The following is a 16,909-nucleotide window of genomic DNA, read 5'->3' as shown; positions in this document are numbered from 1 at the left end:
AGTAGAACCTCCTTCCTAAAATAGTGTAGTACGCTCCGTAGTATCTCTTGGGCTTGGTAGATTCGGCTTTGCCCCTGGTCAGACCTATCGTTTAAGCTTTTTTTTTATTGGTAATATATATTGATGTCCACGGGTAAGATTGATGAATTTCAGGGGTGTAACATATTTTCAAGGGGAAACAATACTCACGATCATGTACCTTCTCGATTAGGAAAACGTGAGGGCGAAGTCATAGGCCTCGCCGTTTTCGTATAGTTGTAAGACCATCGAATGACTAGACTGTTCTATATATGCTCTCTCCCATGGCTATACATCACATGGCTATCCCCTTTTGTTTAAGTGCCGACATTGACGTATTACTTGCAAAGCGTAATCTATTTCAAGCTCCATACTATTCTCAAAACAACCTAGAACAATGCTAAGCCTTGATCCTCCGACTCAGCTGCTCCGTCCCTGCAGACTTCTCATAGTCAAGATCATCAACACGGTCCACCCGACGACCCAGAGCCCGCCGAATAATCCAGTCCTTGCTATTGATCACCTCTTCAGTCTGACCATCCTCCATAACAGGAATCCGATTAGATTCCTCCAACCGACGCAACATCACACTATCCTCGGGACGTGCAAAGTATACGAGACTGTACCGCGTCGACTCAGCCTGGAGCCCCGGTGGCGCCACGACCCGGTGAATGTTAGACCGAAACAGCCCATTCGTAAACTTGACCATTGCATCCCCGAAGTTGACAATAGCATGACCAGGAAGCGGTCTGACATAAACCCATTCGGCATCGGCACCGGGCGGTAGCACTTGTAGTCCTCCCAGTCGGTTGAAAAGCACCGTCACGCTTCCAAAGTCGGTATGCTGGCCTAGCGCGGTACGCCTGTCGTCTAATGGCTGTGGAGGGGCTTTGATGAATCGGACCTGGTCACCGCTTACAGCTCGCAGTCGGTGCATATTGGATAGCGTGTTCTTTGGTAGGGCAAGTTTATCGTTCAGGGTGTCCAGAATTAGGGTTACGATTGCATGTGAGCCTTGCATGAATGATCCCAGTCGCGCTCGGTTTTTATGCAGGGTCTCTGGAGCGGGTAGCGGATCACTGGTGCCCAAAATATCGTCTTTGGAAACCTATGGATAGTTGTGTCAGCTACCGTGAACGTCCAGGTGGATGTGTTCGGTGCTGACGTACATTGTAGAACTCGTTCCGGTCCGGATTCCCCTGCCTGTCAACCACCATAGCTCCCTGCGCTTTGTAACCAAAGTAAGAATTCTGTGCGCTGAAATCATACTGTTTTTTCTCCTCGAGACTCAGCTCAAATAGTCTCTTGCCAACTTGGAACAAATTGTCTGCATCACCGAGGAGTGATAAGCCTCTCTTTGAGTCTGATAAATCGAGATAAAAGAACCCAATGTCTGTAGATACTTGAAACAGTCTCTCTTGCTCAGTATGGTCACCTGCTAACAGCTTTTCCGACGATAGTCGAAGAAGGGGTGCTGTAGAGACGTCATCTGGGAAGGCTGGAATCCCTGGGAAGTTGCTGGGGATGTCCTTTTGATCGATCTGAAACTGCATGTTGATATAAGCAGATTTGAGGGAGTCAATATTAGACAATAATTATCTCGATAGGTGCGCGCAGATATTGTGTCAGTATTAAAATAGTGAGAAATATATATCACCTCAAAGATGATTTATGCGGGGAAGTATCAAAGAGCCGAGGGACGATCGAAACCTAATCACTGAGATATTCCAATATCCGAGGATAATCTGATGAAAAATAGACTTGAATCATTCTAATAATGTGAATAAAGTGGTTGTTTATACCTTCGATACCTTCGATCTATACATGACCTGCGTTATCTTATCGGAGTTGTGACATCAAATAATTTTTCTCCAACCTCCAACAACCACTTTCGCGTCCACCATCCCCTAGAGCCACACCAACATCCAAGATAACACAAAATGACTTCTTCCCCAGCCCCAAAAACGCACATCGCGCACACCCTTCTCTCACGCGCCCATTCCCCAGACAGCGCAACGCAACAATTCACCGAGCGCATCAAACAGAAACCACTCTTCCTCCGCGCAACCTCCCCCTCAGCATCCGATAACCGCTCCCGGCGTCGTCTCGAGCGTCTACGCAAGAAAGAATACTTTCTCCGACACCAGAAGCCACAATCGCTGTCAGCGCGCGAAAAGCGCAAGTCAGGACTGTACAACCTACCCAAGGAAGAATGCAAATACGCCATTTTCAAGGGCCTACATGAGCTGTGGGTCGGGTATATGCAGGAGATCCTGGATGTGAAGGCTGGAGCACATGGCCATGTTTCGCCGGCGTCGCATGGAAGCAAGCTTGTCAGTGCGGATTACCATGGGGCTGCGGTCGAGGTTGTCAGGAGTCGATGTACTGGGAGGGTTGGTGCTAAGGGGATTGTGGTGCGGGATACGAAGTTTACGTTCGTCATTGTTACCGAGAAGGACGAGATGAAGAGTGAGTTTGATTTTTGGAGTGGGAGGTGCGATACTGGGATCATGCTGACTTTGTTTTGTTTCTACAGCTATACCGAAGGAGCACACTATCTTCCGGTTCACAGTGCCTGTGCCAACGCCGTCCGAGGGCGCGAAGGATCAGCAGACTCAGTCTGATGTAAAAGCTCCTATGCCGTTGGTTTTCGAGCTACATGGAAACCAGTTCGAGAATCGGCCTGTGGACAGAGCCAATAAGAAATTCAAGTGGAGGAACATCGATTACATTTGAGACGGCGGCCATTTTACAGTTCTTCCCAATTTACTACCGACGGAATTCACTGCTTAACTGTGAAGCGGATTCGAGCGGTGCAGGTGCGCTCCTGCCATAAAAGCTGATACTGCTGAGAGTCTTTGAGATTCGAGCTTCAGTCATAATCTGAGGAGGCATGCCGGTGACTCGTTCTTCTTTCATCATGCCCACTGCATGATATCACAGTGCGCAACGTGGCACCCAAACGCGGAAAGGCATACATAATTCAGACAACAAAGGAAAGAGCACCGAACACGAAGTTTCAGCTCGAATTCATGAAGTGACCCGAAAAGACGGTCAATTGGAATGATTTTGGTTATGGTGGAATTTTACCCTTTATCCCCGATGGGTTGGCTAGATGTCTTCAACAGGCGAAGCATATCATTCATAACTGTGACATGATACTACAGATTTACCAGGAAAATCACTGTAAAGTGTAGACGTCATTTGATGAACGTTTTTGGTGATCGTGGTCGTATGACATGCTATTGAGTCGGGGAACGCATGGGTAGACCAGAGACATGACGACCCTTCTTAACCACATGCTGTTTGCCTTTCCAAGCCTCCGACCTGAGTCGCTAGAAGGCGGAGGCATGGTAGACCTCCTTTGGAGTGAGGATACCATCTGTATCTTTATGATCGGTGATGGTCCAAATCGCCAATAGACGTATTTCTTCCCTAGGCTCAATGAGACCAGGCACGGTAGAAATTCGGGCACCTGGTTCCAGGTACCCGGGGACAGGCAAGGGCGACCCGGCAGCGTGGCGCATGAGCCAATGAATCCTTGCAAGTGAAAAACCAAAGCCATAAGCCTGGTGGATGGGGAATAAAAACAAATGAAGGGTATGAAACCCTTCACGTCCTTCATCCCTCACATTCCAGCCCATTCAAGACTGAAAGCCCGCACAGTATTCACACGATCAGCCTCCGAATCCACCTCATCGATTCCTTTCTGTGCTCCGCCGATCAAAAAGCCCTTCTTCACACCAGTCCCCAATCTGCCGCCGACAACGAGATCCATCAGATCAATATGTTGGTCCCAGTCGTAGGACACCACGAGGAAGTGCGAGTGGAAGCGCAACGGGTCACCCGGGTAAGCCGTGTACTGGCACCCGAAGCGCAGGCCGGGGGAGAGAAAGTATCCTTTGGAGTGGAGGTGGGCGAAGAGAGGATAGGAGGGTGGCACCGCGGGTGCTGGAAGATGGCTCGATGGTGGAGGCGTGAGAAGGGGCGGGTAAGATGTTGCCGGGGTAATAACCGTTGCGCCCTGAGGAAGTGTGCTTGTCGAGGCGGTCGATGGAGACGATGAGCGATCCTCTGCGTTGAAGATGTCAACGATAGCAGCGTTCTTCGGCGACGGGGTGGAAGTGGCCTCCTCAGGAGCCGTAGGTGTCTGGGCGGCAGCAGCACTGGCTTTGGCCTTCGCCTTTGCTTTCTTTTCTTCTAATTTTTTCAATGTCTGCTCCCGGTTGCGCTCTTTGCGATCCAATTGGATGCGCGAGATATGCTGGCCTTGGGATTCGAGGTCGCGGAGGTACCGTCTTCGATCCTCTTCTAAGAGGGTGTTCATGCCGTCGTGTGCCTTGGCTTCGTCTACGATGCAAGCTACACCCTTATCCACTAAGAGCCGTGCCTCTTCTGGCATCAGCTGCAGAGGGAGACCCAGGAAGACATTCTGCTGAGGGATCTGAGGCAGCGTCCCAATAAGCACACCGCATATGTGATGCTCACGTCGCAGGTATGTCACGGCGTCAATTGAGAACAACAGGTATCTACCGGATACATAGGAGATCGGGATAGGAAGGTCTGGTTGGAAATCCATATTTTTTTCTTTCTGATTTTGAGATTTGTGGAAAATTTTCAATGATTCTGTGGCAAGGACAGTTAGCGCTTGTCCAATATGTAAAGATACAGGTTGCCAGCAAGGTAAATTGGGGTATCGCGATTCATTTTCCAGTACGTTTCTCAGCAAGCACTCAGTGACGTATCAAAGAGCTTCAGGGGATTGACAGATTGTAGTTAAATAATCATGCGAGTTGGGGGTGTGGGAGAGACGAGGATGAAGCTTACCATTAGGGAATTAACAAAGTGTCGAGAACATGATCAAACTCCCGGAGATGTCTTTGGTTTTGACCAGCAAAGCCAGGGTTGATTGCAGAAGAGAAGAAACGAACGGCCAAAAAAAAGAAGAAAAGGAAAAGCCGGGCTTACACGCTAGTCCTATTTAGGAATAGTCATCTTGGCAAGCGAACTGCTGAGCATCGCTGTTGTGTTTATCATCATCTTCATTGGCATTCGTTGAGTATTTTATTCTATACTAAGGCATCATGGGTTTTTTACTGCTGATATTCCTGGTATTCTTTGCACCCCTGATACTCTTTGTTGGTCAGTATCGCGCAGCGTCCTTTCTTAGTCCCGATCGCATTACTAACACGAACAGCATGGCTTGCAGCTTCATCCTGCTTGGGGAATCGCCTCCGTTCTGTGCGACCAGTATTGGACGGATATGGAGCGAGCTATCTCCGCACAATGGCCAATTCTGGTCCTGCTATGTCCGAGCAGATCGAGATGGACGATATGCTAGCAGAACCAGGGACCCAACGACACTTCGAGGAGGACGATTAAGTCTAGGGAATCACACCAATCATAAAAAGTCTCAGAATTCGAGATCAGATTTCTTCGGCATTCCGCCTGGAGCGGACGCTTCTTGCGCTTCTGTGTCTCCTTCTGCTGGTGGCAGACTGAACGGTTTAATCTCGAATCGCCGGCGGCTCAGAATAAACGCCCAATCCTGTCCAACATTCTGGTCACTTCCACCACCACGCTCATGCAATACTGGGAGCCGATGTGTCTTAAGCATACCCTGCGGTGGCTCTTCTTGTGAGGTCGCCGCTCCCGAGGTAGCCATGGCATCCGCAGAGTGCGGGAAGGGACAGAGCTCAATGACGCCATCGCTGAGTAGTTCGATCCAGCGAACCAGCCCCGATGAGCGGGGGTAGAGAGACAGAGGCATGGTGATCATTGCGGTCACGCGGGTGCCGTGCGCACTCATCAGCGCCTTTAGAGCGTGGAAGAACTGGAGCACATGTTCGGGTTGGCAGGCGTTCGGCGGGTAAATTGTGGGGTTGAGCAGAGAAGGAATGACGATACGGTGGATTGTATTGGCGCTGGACGTGATTTCGGTCTGGAGTCGTCTAAGGATAGCGAGGAATGGTGACTCTCTTGAGGGCATAAGTGGGATGAAGGACATGTTTGTGATAGACGGATGGGTGAGACGTTTCGTGAGATCGAAGGCATGACAGAAAGCGGGCGCTTCTTTTGCTGCAGCATCTTGTTCCCCGTGATTATTAGGGGCTATATTGATCAGCATATTGAAGCTAGAAGCAATGTTTGTTCCAATCCTCACCATCCCGCGAACCAGCGACTGCCCCAAACTCGCCCAATCGCTCGTATCGCCATGCAATTTTCATGCGATCATCCTTGCGCCTGTCGGATCTCTTCTCGTCCAGGGATTCCACCGAGCCGATCAGACCAGGCAAACTTCGGCCCCATTGTTCTGGCACTCCAACCACATGAACCTTCTGCTCTTGGATAACGCCCTCAGCCGCATAGTAACGCAGCAATGCGCCCGCAAAATCCGTAGTTCCGTTTTCTTCAACCAACAAAATTTTTCCCATTGGAAGCCCTGCATGGCCTGCAAGAAGATTATCTAGAGAGCGAGTCCCTGTCGATGTTGTTGGCCGTCCATCATCGGGGGAGGGGCGAATGCCCGGCGTGCTAACTGGCGCAGCGGGGTGTGCAGTAGCATTGGGAACAGCGTTGCGGTCAACTCCAGGAGAAAGACTAATGTTTCGCTTGCGAAAGGACATGGCGGAGAAGTTCAATCTAGGGAAAAAAATCTAGTAGAGCTATAACGAGCTGATGTCAAACCAACGAAATCGTTATCGGCGGGACCAAATGGCGGCAGAAAAAAAAAGCTTCAATTCTCCGATCGACCTCTCCATCTCCGACCCCAACTCTTCTCTTCACCACTCTTGGACCACCAACTAGCCATTGTGGCCTTTTGAACCTACGATAATTTGTGTGCGATCATCTGCGCATAACCCGCTCCACCAAAATCCCCATCCATAGACCGAAAACACAGCGGTCGCAACCTTCATCATGTCCGACCCGCTCCTCTTCGAAGACACCTTCACGATCACCTCGATCAACGCCCAGAAGTATGACCGCGTCTCCCGTCTTACCTGCAACTCGAACGATGCCTCCCTCACTTTTACCCTGGATGTGAACACTGAGTTGTACCCATGCGCGGTCGGCGAGTCGCTGTCCCTCGCTCTGGCCTCGACTCTCTCTCTTGACGGCAAGGAGGACACCCGCGCCAGCTGGAGGGAGGTCAGCATGGGTGATCAGACCCTAGCGGATGACTACGATTATGTTTGCCACGGCAAGGTGTACCGCTTCGAGGAGGGTGCCACTAAGGATACCATGTGAGTTTCGTTACTGGTGTGTTGGCTCTTGCGGAAACTAACGTCTACATTTCTAGGGCTGTCTTTGTGTCCTTTGGAGGTCTTCTGCTCTACCTGGAAGGTCCCTACAAAAAGCTCGCTCCGTTGAGAATCGATCACGTGTACTTGCTGCTTAAGAAATAAGCTTACGATTGTTGGAACTCTCTTTTTTTGCTTACGACCTTGGCATAGGATGAGATGGATCTTGGATTGATCTTGAGGCAAAGCCCGAATGGGGGAAAAGTCGGTGTATTTAAGCCGGACCGATGTTCATATCGTTCTTATGGGGTGCAGCGCAGGCGTTCTTTGCATTTTGATTTGGGAATACCAATAGATTATCATAACAATCATGATTTTCATGGGATCGACGAGATGAACATTGACAGTTCGATAACGAAATTGCGTCTCCTGGCGGGTTGACTCTGCATAGAGCTGTAATTGCTGGCAGCCGCCCAGTGTGCGTATCCCTTTCCTGGCTTTGCGATCAGGACTCAAAACCCAACAGATCTGACTTTGGCAGCTCATTTTCATCTTCTTCGCCTTACAACAGTCGATGTCAGTGCGGTTGTGACCGTGCTTCTATCGAATCTTTTTATAGTCTTGCAATAATTGCTTTGGCTGTGCAAATGCGGAAGGAACCTACACGATTGAAGTTGATTTGATATACCTTAGTTCGTCCTATCTGGCATGTCTCAAGCAATCAAACAAATAATCTACCTCGCGCAATGCGAAGCAGTCGGGTATTCTAAGCGACGATGCAATCTAGCAATAATCTGCAAGAAATCCGGCTCATTCTCTGGCGTCAGCAGCCCATGCCTCACAAAGAAATCAATCATGATATTAGCACAATTGGGCTTGAACTCGCCGCGCGCCAAAGCCGCCTGCACCTCCGGAATCGACAGCAACTTGAATTCCTCGACCTCATTATCCCCAGGTTTCGGGATAGTTTCAGGGTCAAGCTTCAGCTCGTATACATATTCAACCTCAGGCTGAATGAGGCCCGTCTCGCCGCCCGCTCGTACATCCCGTACATGCGAGTACGTAACACAGCCCACGGAGACAGTCGCAGCGCGTACCACCGACTCGGGCAAGGATGCCTCTTCCATAGCTTCGCGGACAATACACTCAAACGGCGTCTCACCGGTGCACATACCGCCGGCGACGGTGTTATCAAGGAGACTTGGGTAGGTCTGCTTGTTCTTTGCGCGGCGCGGGACCCAGATCTTGATACCGGATTCATCCTGCACGTAGCCCGTAAGATGGGCGCCGTAGGATACGATGCCGAAGAGTGGGGTCGCGGCGCGCTCCATCTCGAGTAGGAATTCTCCGCCCGGGCCGTAGACTGCGTAGGTCTCGTTGCGCCAGCCTTGCAGCACTTCGAACTTGTTTTGTTTCACGGCTTCGGCTATGTCTGCTGCGACGAGCTTGCTCCGGTGTGCGGGGTTGGCTCCCTCCGGGGTCACTAGCGTCACGGTCTGCGCGGTCGAGTCGATGGCCCAGCTCTTTTCCGACCAGGGAAATTTCTCAACGACTGCATTGAGGATGTAGCCGAGCGTACAGTCGTATCCGGATACTTTGAATGCATGATAGTTCTTCAGGTTCTGAGTGTAGGCGTCGCGATCATCCTCGTAGTAGGGGAAGCTGCGGGGTGGGGTGTAAGAGAAAACGCGACTGGAGAGAGAAATCGAGTTGGGACAGCTTTACTTATCGCATTCGCCGACCAGGTCTAAATTGGATTTGCCCATAATGACTTCTGAACACAGAAGCTGAACCCGATGGCAAGGTAAAGTCGAAAATCGATATACTGAATACCAGACCTTTGTTTAGCCAAGCCAAACCCTTATCGACCGGCCGATAAGGGCAGCCCCTCTTATGTCATTTCATCATCGAGAAGCTTAAAGAAGCTTCAAGAACTGAAGTAATATTGATCGCAGTTCACCTTGCCAATTTCCGCTTTACCAGCTACTCAAGCTGCCTCCAGCTCGTCCAAACCATACCACCACACATCATGTTCTCCGTCGTGGTCCCAGGCCGCCCGTGTCTAACAGACATCATTGCAGTAGACAGCCATTTGAACGGGCAAGCAACCAAATTTGCCTTCACAATCCCAATCAGTGCATCTCTCAGCGACATAGTCGTCTTTATGCTACCAGGAGCAACCCTCCCACCAAACACCGGCGCCGCAATCTACGCCCAACTCCCAGACCCGACCACCGGCGAACCCTCAGACTTCCGCTTCGTGGGCGCATTGGCAAACGAAAAGCCCTCGGGCATCTTCACCGTGCGTCCACAGGGTCGTGCTCCCCGCCGCTCGGAAGCCGAGGAAGAAGATGACATGCTCGACGAGGACACTGCTGTAACGGGCGTCATGACACTGGGCATTTCGATCGAAGAAGCGCAGAATATCGCGCCGCAGCTTGCCTCCCTGGAATCGGAGCGCCCATCGGGTGGAACGTCTATGGCGTTGGTTTCGCAATCTCCGGCGCAGAAGCAGATCTCAACGAAGCTGCTGGCGCAGCGCATTATTGGAAACGCGTTTAATTTCCTCGCTAGCTTTGCGGAGAATGAAAATGGTCAGGATGTCGTGCCGCTGAAGAGCTTCCAGAATTGGTGGGCGAAGTTCGAGCGCCGCATTGAGGCAGATCCTTCTTTTTTGGAACGCGAGGATCCTAATGCTAATTAATGCTTGATCCGTGGGATCTGTGCTCTATAGTATATGGGCATTGGATTGGAGGATCTTCAATTGATTGGCCGGTGCTTCTTTTCAGATTGCATTTGTTCTTGACTCGCTCTCGGCAGGTGCGAAGTAATGAGTACATGACATCTCTTGCATGTATTGGTTAACGAGTCTATTCTTGATGTGTGACGATATACTGCTTTTTCTCTGTGACCTACTAGAGTTCATCTCATGTGTTGACAAATACTATTTTGGCTGTTTATTGATAATAAGACTTTTGAAAAAGCTGAAATACATATGAAATACGAATGCGTTTGTATTGATATCATCTATATACTCGTCAGAAAAAGAAAGTTATATACAATCCTAAACCATCCCACAAGAAGCATAGACATAACAAATCATAAAACACCAGTCCCAATTCCTGTATACATTCCACCTCACGCCAGCCATAACGCAAAAGAAACCAAACCATAAATAAAAGTCATCAGCATGCAGTCGATCCACGCGAAATATTCTGCAACGACGCATCAGGCCTCATCCGGATACCCGGTGCATAGCAAAGACTATACAACTCATCGACATAAGTCGTAGGCGCATTCTCGCCACCGCCGGTAACAACCACCTTCGTTTCCCGGGCACTGACATTATGGTTTGATTTCTCATGGAGGTGGGTAAAATCCACACGAACCTCCCTGCGAACAGTGATATCCCGCAACGCAGTCGCAGTAGGATCCGCAAACGACTCCTGGGAGTATTGCGAGCTCAAGGTCGCTGAGCGCTTGCGCGACGGCCAAAGACGCAAGATGGCCAGTTTAGCCGTGGAAGGGCTCTCGCTGGTGGTCGAGCCCGAGCGCACGTCTGTGCAGAAGAGTTCGTCGCCTAGTTCGCGGGCGAAATCGTCACGGTCGGTGAGGGCTTCGTTTATTTGTTGCTGGACGCGGAAGAGACGGAAGGGTGTGAAGGTATAGTCTGGGTTGGAGACTTGAGTGTCGAGCGTGCCGACGACGCAGAAGGTAATGAGGGTGCAGGTTTTCTGTACGGCTATTTCGGGGTTGGGGGATCTGCTGCGGCAGGGGGCTGATAATGGGCGAGCGGAAAGTTGCGCTGCTGCGCGCAGGTCTCCTGGGATGGTTTTCGAGAGAGAAATGATGGCCTGGATGAACTCGGCGCGGAAGTCTTCTAGGTTGGGGAAGGCTTGCCCTGCGCTGGCTGACTGGAGGTATCGCATGCATGTGTCCATGGACCAGCCTTCCATGTGGGATATGAGTTCTAGATGCTGGATTTCGAGGTGTTTGATTGGGAGGGTTGCGGATGGGAGGGGGTTGCCGACACCCTTTGCGGTGAGGATCTCGAAGTGATCGTGGATCGTTGGGCGCATCATGAAGGATATGAGGTGTACTCCTTCGTCAAATCCACGATTCGAGCTTGCGTAGTCGCGCATATCGCGGAGGGAGTTGGCTAGGTTTGCTTCGGGAACATGGATGCGTCGGGAAAGCATTCCTGTGACATGCTCGATGGTTGCGAATCGGAATCCCTGTGACCTCAGGCGTGCTGCTTCATGTTTTTGCAGCTGGCGAACAGTGAACATCAATTGGCCCTTGCCAGTGCGGAGTGAAGAGCGGCCCATGGCTCGAGAAAGTCGGGAGACGGGGATAGCAGTAGAGAGAACATCGTCGTAGAGTGTACCTAGGTCCTGGAGAGGCAGATTCAGTTCATCCGAGAGCTCTTGGGCTGTGACACAGAAGAGTTGCTTGAACAAGGTATCAAAATCAGTTTGCAACTCCGTATCCTTGTCCATAAACACTCCTCGCGATAGCATGTGTTTCTCGATGGCACTTTCTTCAGAATTCAGGCGGTTTCGCATGAAGGGTACTAGGTCTTTCACAACTGGCCAATTTCGAGTTGCCCTAAATGCCCACAGGAACGTAGGGTGGGTACGGGTGAGGTCGTCATCTTTGAATGTCTAGTTCGTAATTTGTTAGTCAAGACTTCTGCTATATCCGGTGGCTCAGGGACATACCCGTCCGATATAATGATCAACAATCTTCCTTGTAGGAAGCAGAGCCTGCGTTGTAACCATGATTCGTCCAGTGGGATCAAAGTAGGCACAGGCAAGGACAAGCTGATGGGCACGAGTCGTCGACTTTCTGCGATTTCGCCCAGCGATAACAGCGCACATCGACAACACTACACATGCAACACAGGCCTAGAGAGCTGTCAGTTTCCAATCCCCGAGACTTTCGAAGAAATCACAAACATACCAGAACAGTGCAGACAATGACAACCTGACTCCTCGACAACTGGGTTCCCTTCATGGCCATGCGGTTGTGATCCTTGTAGACAGTTCCAACGGCCGCGGTCCAATGCATGCCAGAGACAGCAACCGCCAATAAGCAAGCACAGATTCCTCGTCTCCACCAGCTGTCAGTCCAAGTAGCCCTCCAGCGGAAGAAGATGCCTAGGGCGGCAGTACTGGAGAAAATAGCAATGATCGCCGAGCCCACAACATTGGCGACGTGATAGGAGCATCTGTAATTCGAGATTCCGAGTTGACCGATGTAGTGCATACCGCAGACAGAACTACCAGTGAGCAAGCCTCCGATGAGGATGCGAATATAGCCGGCCTTCTCTTCGACACCCACGGCGTAGAATGCAAATAGCAGTACTACCACGGGGAGCACGAATGAGGTACCCGTAAAAGCGACGTTATATAAGACTTGCACGTCTGCCTGGCCGTCGTCCAGGACGATAGCGCGGTTGCCGATAAAGTGCATACACCAAATTCCAATGCCACCCATTGTGATCGACGAGGTTAGGAGAAGGTACCTTTTAATTTTCCTTGGTTAGTTACATATTCAAGTGCAGGATATGGTAGGGTAGAGTATTAGGGCATACCAATTGTATAGACCGGATCTCGATGTCCGCCGGTGGAGCAGCTCCAGTGTGGTTGCACATCCCATTGCGCTGATCACATAGGAAAGAACTATGTACCCCGCCAGGTATGTGACACGCACGACCGGTTCATCGTCTGTCGTCGACATTGTGAAAGAAAGAGAGAATAAGTGTTGGTATTTCGTTATTGGCACATTGGCAAGTAGCACGTATAGTTGGAGGTAGGGTAAGATAGTCGGAAACGACTGTACTAATCAATATGAACGAGACGACATGGAAATTGCTTCCTAGTATCAGTGTGGAGAGCAAAACAAAAGTTATAAAATATCACAAAGTCCAAATCAGTAGAACAGGGCTCGAGGTAAACATCTTATAACATCAGGGTAGACCAGGGTAGACTAGCCAGCCCAAGCGCCCCTCTAGTCCACGGTAACAAATGAACTGACGTGTACCACGATCGAACCCCATCCGATCTAGACGTGATCTCCACCGACAGGGTCATTGGCGTGCAAGTAATATCCTAAACCCACAACTCGCGTGGCATACACCAAAACAAAACAAAAAATCCAGAAAGGGAATGCCGAGGCCTGATTTTAGAATAAGTTCATACTAAATAAATTAGACCTCAAGGTCACAAAGCCCGCGTTAGATTTGGTGGATGTGGTATTGCAGCCGATGCCTTGGTCCCGTGTTGATTCGCTTTGGGCAGATCTAGATCGGATCTGTATGGATAAAGAGCTATGTGGGGTGGCTTTGGAGCGTATCGGAGCCCTAACACAACGCCAATGGCATCGGATCTTAGTCTTTATTTATCTACAGGATATCTTTTCCGTGCCTGGGTTTGATATAACTCCGATAATGGGGTTGTATCAACCATGGAAACTAGATTTCCTGGACTCTCCGAGATTGTTCCTCTTTCCTTTCTCCGTAGAATTACCAAGAACTGCGGTTTGAGCTTCCATTTAGATTAATTGTTGGAACCGTGGACCAAGCTAATAAGCGAATTCAGCTGCACCTCAGCTGCCATATCCCGTGAAAAGAGCGGGGCCCAGTGTGATGCTCATTTTGACCTCTCTTAAATATTGTGATATACATACTCCAGACTCGGTCGGTATTCCGTACATAGTCGACCGTTCGTCGGAACATATTAAAGATATTGATCGATCACATTAGCCTCCTTGAACAATGGGAACACCGAGAACCCCAAAATAAGAGCAAAATAAGAGCAGCCCGGCGATCGGATGTGCCCCTGGATCGCACGGCTTGGAAATTCAAAGGTATGAAAGGCATCATAGCAGGACTAGTAGCCAATTAAACACCAGGAAAATTTGCCTCGGCGAAATCCGAACAGGAAAAGAGATTGAAAGGAGATTAAAAAAGAGAGTGGGCCTGCAGTCCCACATTCCTCAAGATGTGCATATACAAAGTAAATTAATTCCCGGATTGAAGGCGTATCTTTCTTTCCGTTTCCCTCGATGAATCATAGGAATCACAGTCAAAGCAGGTTTATGCAAACACAGCCAAAAATATCTGATCGATCTGCTTTCCGCGTCGGCTCGGTTGGACACTCTTTGACTGTCGAACGCCTCTTTGCCCACTTTCTTATATGTAGTGGATAGGTTCTAAATGGCAACCTCGGTACTCCAGACATACTCAGTGGGTGTGATGGATCTACTATTCTCCATCGAGGCAAATGGACCGAAGTCACGAATGGTTGCTGTCAGTTGTCAATCGCGTGGCTATGATGCATAAATATGATATGTAAAAGAAACTGTCGTGGTTGTGCGCAGTGACTTTATAGTGGCTTCGGGGATATCTAGACGTTAAGCCGTCTATGCAGAATTTGGTATACATCAGTTCTGTCTCTTCAACGTTCTCTATTTTAACTATCTCTCGCTTACTCTTACTGAAATTACTTGATGAGAAAAGTCAAAATTGAATCATGGTCAGACTTGTCATTGAATCATAGAAGGCATCCTGCATTGTATCCATTGTACCACCGCACTTTCGGTATGGCTACCTCTTCGTCTAGGTCCGGAGTTGCACCCAGTCCTTCTTCAACATGGACATGTTCACTTCGTCATGCCACTCGCCATCCTTGAAAAAACATTCCCGCCTTTTCCCCTCTATCTGAAACCCAACCTCCTCACACACCTTGCCCAGTCGCATATTCCACGATGGGACATTCATCTCCACCCGATGTAGGCCGGCTCTGTTGAAAGCCCAGTTCAAAGCCCACTGGATTGCCTCAATTTCGTAATGCTGGAACTCCTTTAGCATGCCGATTCCCAGCTTGGCGCATCGATGGTGGGCCATATCTCGATGAGATGACTCTAAGAAAAGAGTACCGAGAGGGTCGCATTCATCGTAGTACTCAATCATCACAAACAAATCCGAGTTTCTCTGGAGGTGCTTCGCAACCCTGGAGGTGAATGTGAGGTCCATCGGTCGTGGGGACGATGCGCAGAAATTGATGACTGAAGAAGGATACTCTTGAATAGTATTGAAGGTCTGATCATGTTCTGAAGGGTAGTAATTGCGGAATGACAAGTTCTCCGATTCAAACGCCCTCGAGGGGAGCTCTTCATCGTCATCACTCATCTCACTGACCACAGTAGCAGTAGTTGAAGACAGTGATGACATGGCTTGAAGGAGGCTGAAGCTGAGGATGTGGATGGATATGGATGATGGAAAGGGAGATGATGGAAAAGCTACAACCACTTTTTATATAGCAGCCATTGAATTGTTTGTCGTCTTATCCTACAGATACAACTCCTTCTCTTGGTTGTTCGCATCTGCGCCATGCATGATGCAGTTCAAGTTCAAACTTGGTTTTTCTTTCATACACTGACCATTTTTCTATAGCTGTTTGTCATTTTTGTAAACTTGTTATACACCTTTAGTATATTCTCACTCACTTACGGAGTACAGAGATGGGTGTTCCGGAATCCCAAATCCACATTCATTGACTTACGCTATTCGGGTACACAGAAATTTTGTTTGCATAATTTATGCATTTTTTCTGGCTTTTTCTACTGTATAAACAAACAGCCTACTATTTTTGTCTTCAAAACACATCTATAGATGTCAAAATACGGAACCAATTAGACTTTGATATTGAAATGGAAATGGAGGAAACGCTACCGTGGTCGAACTCAAGTGATCAGCATATATTAACACCAATGATGTTCTATAAAGAAACTGCGGGGAATTTCACTGCAGGTTGATGCACGTAATATGTCAAGCTGCATACAAGCTGTAGGACAGACACTTTCCTTTTCCTAATTCAAAAGTCAAGTTCCAGGTAGCTCTTTTTTCCATTTACGTACATATCTTTACCATACAATAGCACAGTGCATAGCCAACCTAGCTTCCAAGCAAAGTCAAACAATCGACTGAGACGAAAAAGCAAACGAATAGCCTACATCATAGACACGAACTTTTGTGGAACGGTACGTATTCAGGATTCAATTAATTCACCCATCCCTCCAAAAAAAAAGATCATAGATCAATAGTATGAACAAGAACGAATCTCAATTTCCAAAACTATGCAAGGATAGCCTTGAGGCCAGCCTGGATGGCAGGGGGGTTAGCACCCTTGACCTCCTGCTTGAGCTCGCCACCGTTGTAGAAGCGGAAGGTGGGCATGGCAGAGACACCGTTGGCAGCAGCAACCTCGGCGAGGTCATCGACGTCGACCTTGTAGAACTGGACGTTGGTGTGGGCATCGCTGAGCTTCTCGAGGGTAGGGGCGATAGCCTTGCAGGGACCGCACCAGGTGGCGTGGAAGTCGACGATAACGGGGCCGGTGGCATCAGTGACCTTGGTCTTGTACTCCTCGGCGCTGGAGAAGGAGGGGTGTTAGCTAGGGTATTCTCATACTTTGCGAAATGGAAATGACCAGGGTGAATGCGTAGGACATATTTCCAGGATTCAGGTTCAGGGGTATGAGAGTCAAGCTGGGCACTTACGAGGTGATAGCAGTGACACCCATTTTGAGAGAAGAAGGCGTGAAGCGTGGGATAGGTGTTGAAGAAAAGGGTCGGAAAGCGGTGCG

General features: G+C 49.3%; 11 protein-coding genes across 11 annotated transcripts; 4 read left to right on the top strand and 7 right to left on the bottom strand.

Annotated features, from left to right (window-relative positions):
* Window positions 1-418: 418 nt before the first annotated feature.
* On the bottom strand, window positions 419-1,571 carry N7518_001961 (putative oxidoreductase, 2OG-Fe(II) oxygenase family; the record flags this gene model as incomplete). The annotated part of the gene is made up of 2 exons (XM_057182889.1): window positions 419-1,126; window positions 1,188-1,571. The coding sequence occupies 2 exons, from the start codon at window positions 1,569-1,571 to the stop codon at window positions 419-421; spliced, it is 1,092 nt and encodes a 363-aa protein (XP_057044339.1).
* A 387-nt stretch (window positions 1,572-1,958) lies between these two features.
* Window positions 1,959-2,754, top strand: N7518_001960 (RNase P/RNase MRP complex subunit; the record flags this gene model as incomplete). Its single annotated transcript, XM_057182888.1, has 2 exons — window positions 1,959-2,487; window positions 2,555-2,754. 2 exons carry the CDS (start codon window positions 1,959-1,961, stop codon window positions 2,752-2,754), a joined length of 729 nt encoding a protein of 242 aa, XP_057044338.1.
* Window positions 2,755-3,646: 892 nt separating this feature from the next.
* On the bottom strand, window positions 3,647-4,597 carry N7518_001959 (tRNA splicing endonuclease subunit SEN34; the record flags this gene model as incomplete). The annotated part of the gene is made up of 1 exon (XM_057182887.1): window positions 3,647-4,597. The coding sequence occupies one exon, from the start codon at window positions 4,595-4,597 to the stop codon at window positions 3,647-3,649; it is 951 nt and encodes a 316-aa protein (XP_057044337.1).
* A 505-nt stretch (window positions 4,598-5,102) lies between these two features.
* N7518_001958 (uncharacterized protein) lies at window positions 5,103-5,400 on the top strand (the record flags this gene model as incomplete). The annotated part of the gene is made up of 2 exons (XM_057182886.1): window positions 5,103-5,106; window positions 5,216-5,400. 2 exons carry the CDS (start codon window positions 5,103-5,105, stop codon window positions 5,398-5,400), a joined length of 189 nt encoding a protein of 62 aa, XP_057044336.1.
* Window positions 5,401-5,431: 31 nt separating this feature from the next.
* Window positions 5,432-6,644, bottom strand: N7518_001957 (elongator complex protein 4; the record flags this gene model as incomplete). Its single annotated transcript, XM_057182885.1, has 2 exons — window positions 5,432-6,129; window positions 6,182-6,644. The coding sequence occupies 2 exons, from the start codon at window positions 6,642-6,644 to the stop codon at window positions 5,432-5,434; spliced, it is 1,161 nt and encodes a 386-aa protein (XP_057044335.1).
* Window positions 6,645-6,919: 275 nt separating this feature from the next.
* N7518_001956 (DNA-directed RNA polymerase core subunit RPB8) lies at window positions 6,920-7,675 on the top strand. The gene is made up of 2 exons (XM_057182884.1): window positions 6,920-7,262; window positions 7,319-7,675. Exons 1-2 carry the CDS (start codon window positions 6,937-6,939, stop codon window positions 7,422-7,424), a joined length of 432 nt encoding a protein of 143 aa, XP_057044334.1. The 5' UTR covers window positions 6,920-6,936; the 3' UTR covers window positions 7,425-7,675.
* A 318-nt stretch (window positions 7,676-7,993) lies between these two features.
* Window positions 7,994-9,025, bottom strand: N7518_001955 (thiamine pyrophosphokinase-related protein; the record flags this gene model as incomplete). The annotated part of the gene is made up of 2 exons (XM_057182883.1): window positions 7,994-8,921; window positions 8,985-9,025. 2 exons carry the CDS (start codon window positions 9,023-9,025, stop codon window positions 7,994-7,996), a joined length of 969 nt encoding a protein of 322 aa, XP_057044333.1.
* Window positions 9,026-9,288: 263 nt separating this feature from the next.
* N7518_001954 (OPI10 family protein) lies at window positions 9,289-9,963 on the top strand (the record flags this gene model as incomplete). Its single annotated transcript, XM_057182882.1, has 1 exon — window positions 9,289-9,963. The coding sequence occupies one exon, from the start codon at window positions 9,289-9,291 to the stop codon at window positions 9,961-9,963; it is 675 nt and encodes a 224-aa protein (XP_057044332.1).
* A 481-nt stretch (window positions 9,964-10,444) lies between these two features.
* N7518_001953 (MHYT domain-containing protein) lies at window positions 10,445-13,001 on the bottom strand (the record flags this gene model as incomplete). Its single annotated transcript, XM_057182881.1, has 4 exons — window positions 10,445-11,923; window positions 11,981-12,166; window positions 12,222-12,786; window positions 12,856-13,001. The coding sequence occupies 4 exons, from the start codon at window positions 12,999-13,001 to the stop codon at window positions 10,445-10,447; spliced, it is 2,376 nt and encodes a 791-aa protein (XP_057044331.1).
* Window positions 13,002-14,880: 1,879 nt separating this feature from the next.
* N7518_001952 (GNAT family N-acetyltransferase) lies at window positions 14,881-15,495 on the bottom strand (the record flags this gene model as incomplete). The annotated part of the gene is made up of 1 exon (XM_057182880.1): window positions 14,881-15,495. One exon carries the CDS (start codon window positions 15,493-15,495, stop codon window positions 14,881-14,883), a length of 615 nt encoding a protein of 204 aa, XP_057044330.1.
* A 903-nt stretch (window positions 15,496-16,398) lies between these two features.
* Window positions 16,399-16,846, bottom strand: N7518_001951 (thioredoxin family protein; the record flags this gene model as incomplete). Its single annotated transcript, XM_057182879.1, has 2 exons — window positions 16,399-16,696; window positions 16,824-16,846. 2 exons carry the CDS (start codon window positions 16,844-16,846, stop codon window positions 16,399-16,401), a joined length of 321 nt encoding a protein of 106 aa, XP_057044329.1.
* Window positions 16,847-16,909: the final 63 nt, after the last annotated feature.

Source organism: Penicillium psychrosexuale (genome assembly GCF_028828465.1).
Source record: "Penicillium psychrosexuale strain IBT 29551 chromosome Unknown utg000002l, whole genome shotgun sequence".
Taxonomy (NCBI): Eukaryota; Fungi; Ascomycota; class Eurotiomycetes; order Eurotiales; family Aspergillaceae; genus Penicillium; species Penicillium psychrosexuale.
This window is presented reverse-complemented; position numbering and strand designations above follow the sequence as displayed.

Coding starts and splice junctions, on each gene's coding strand:
- N7518_001956 (XM_057182884.1), top strand. CDS start 6,937: ATGTCCGACCCGCTCCTCTTCGAAGACACCTTCACGATCACCTCGATC. Junction 7,263..7,318: donor GGTGCCACTAAGGATACCAT/GTGAGTTTCGTT, acceptor CTACATTTCTAG/GGCTGTCTTTGTGTCCTTTG.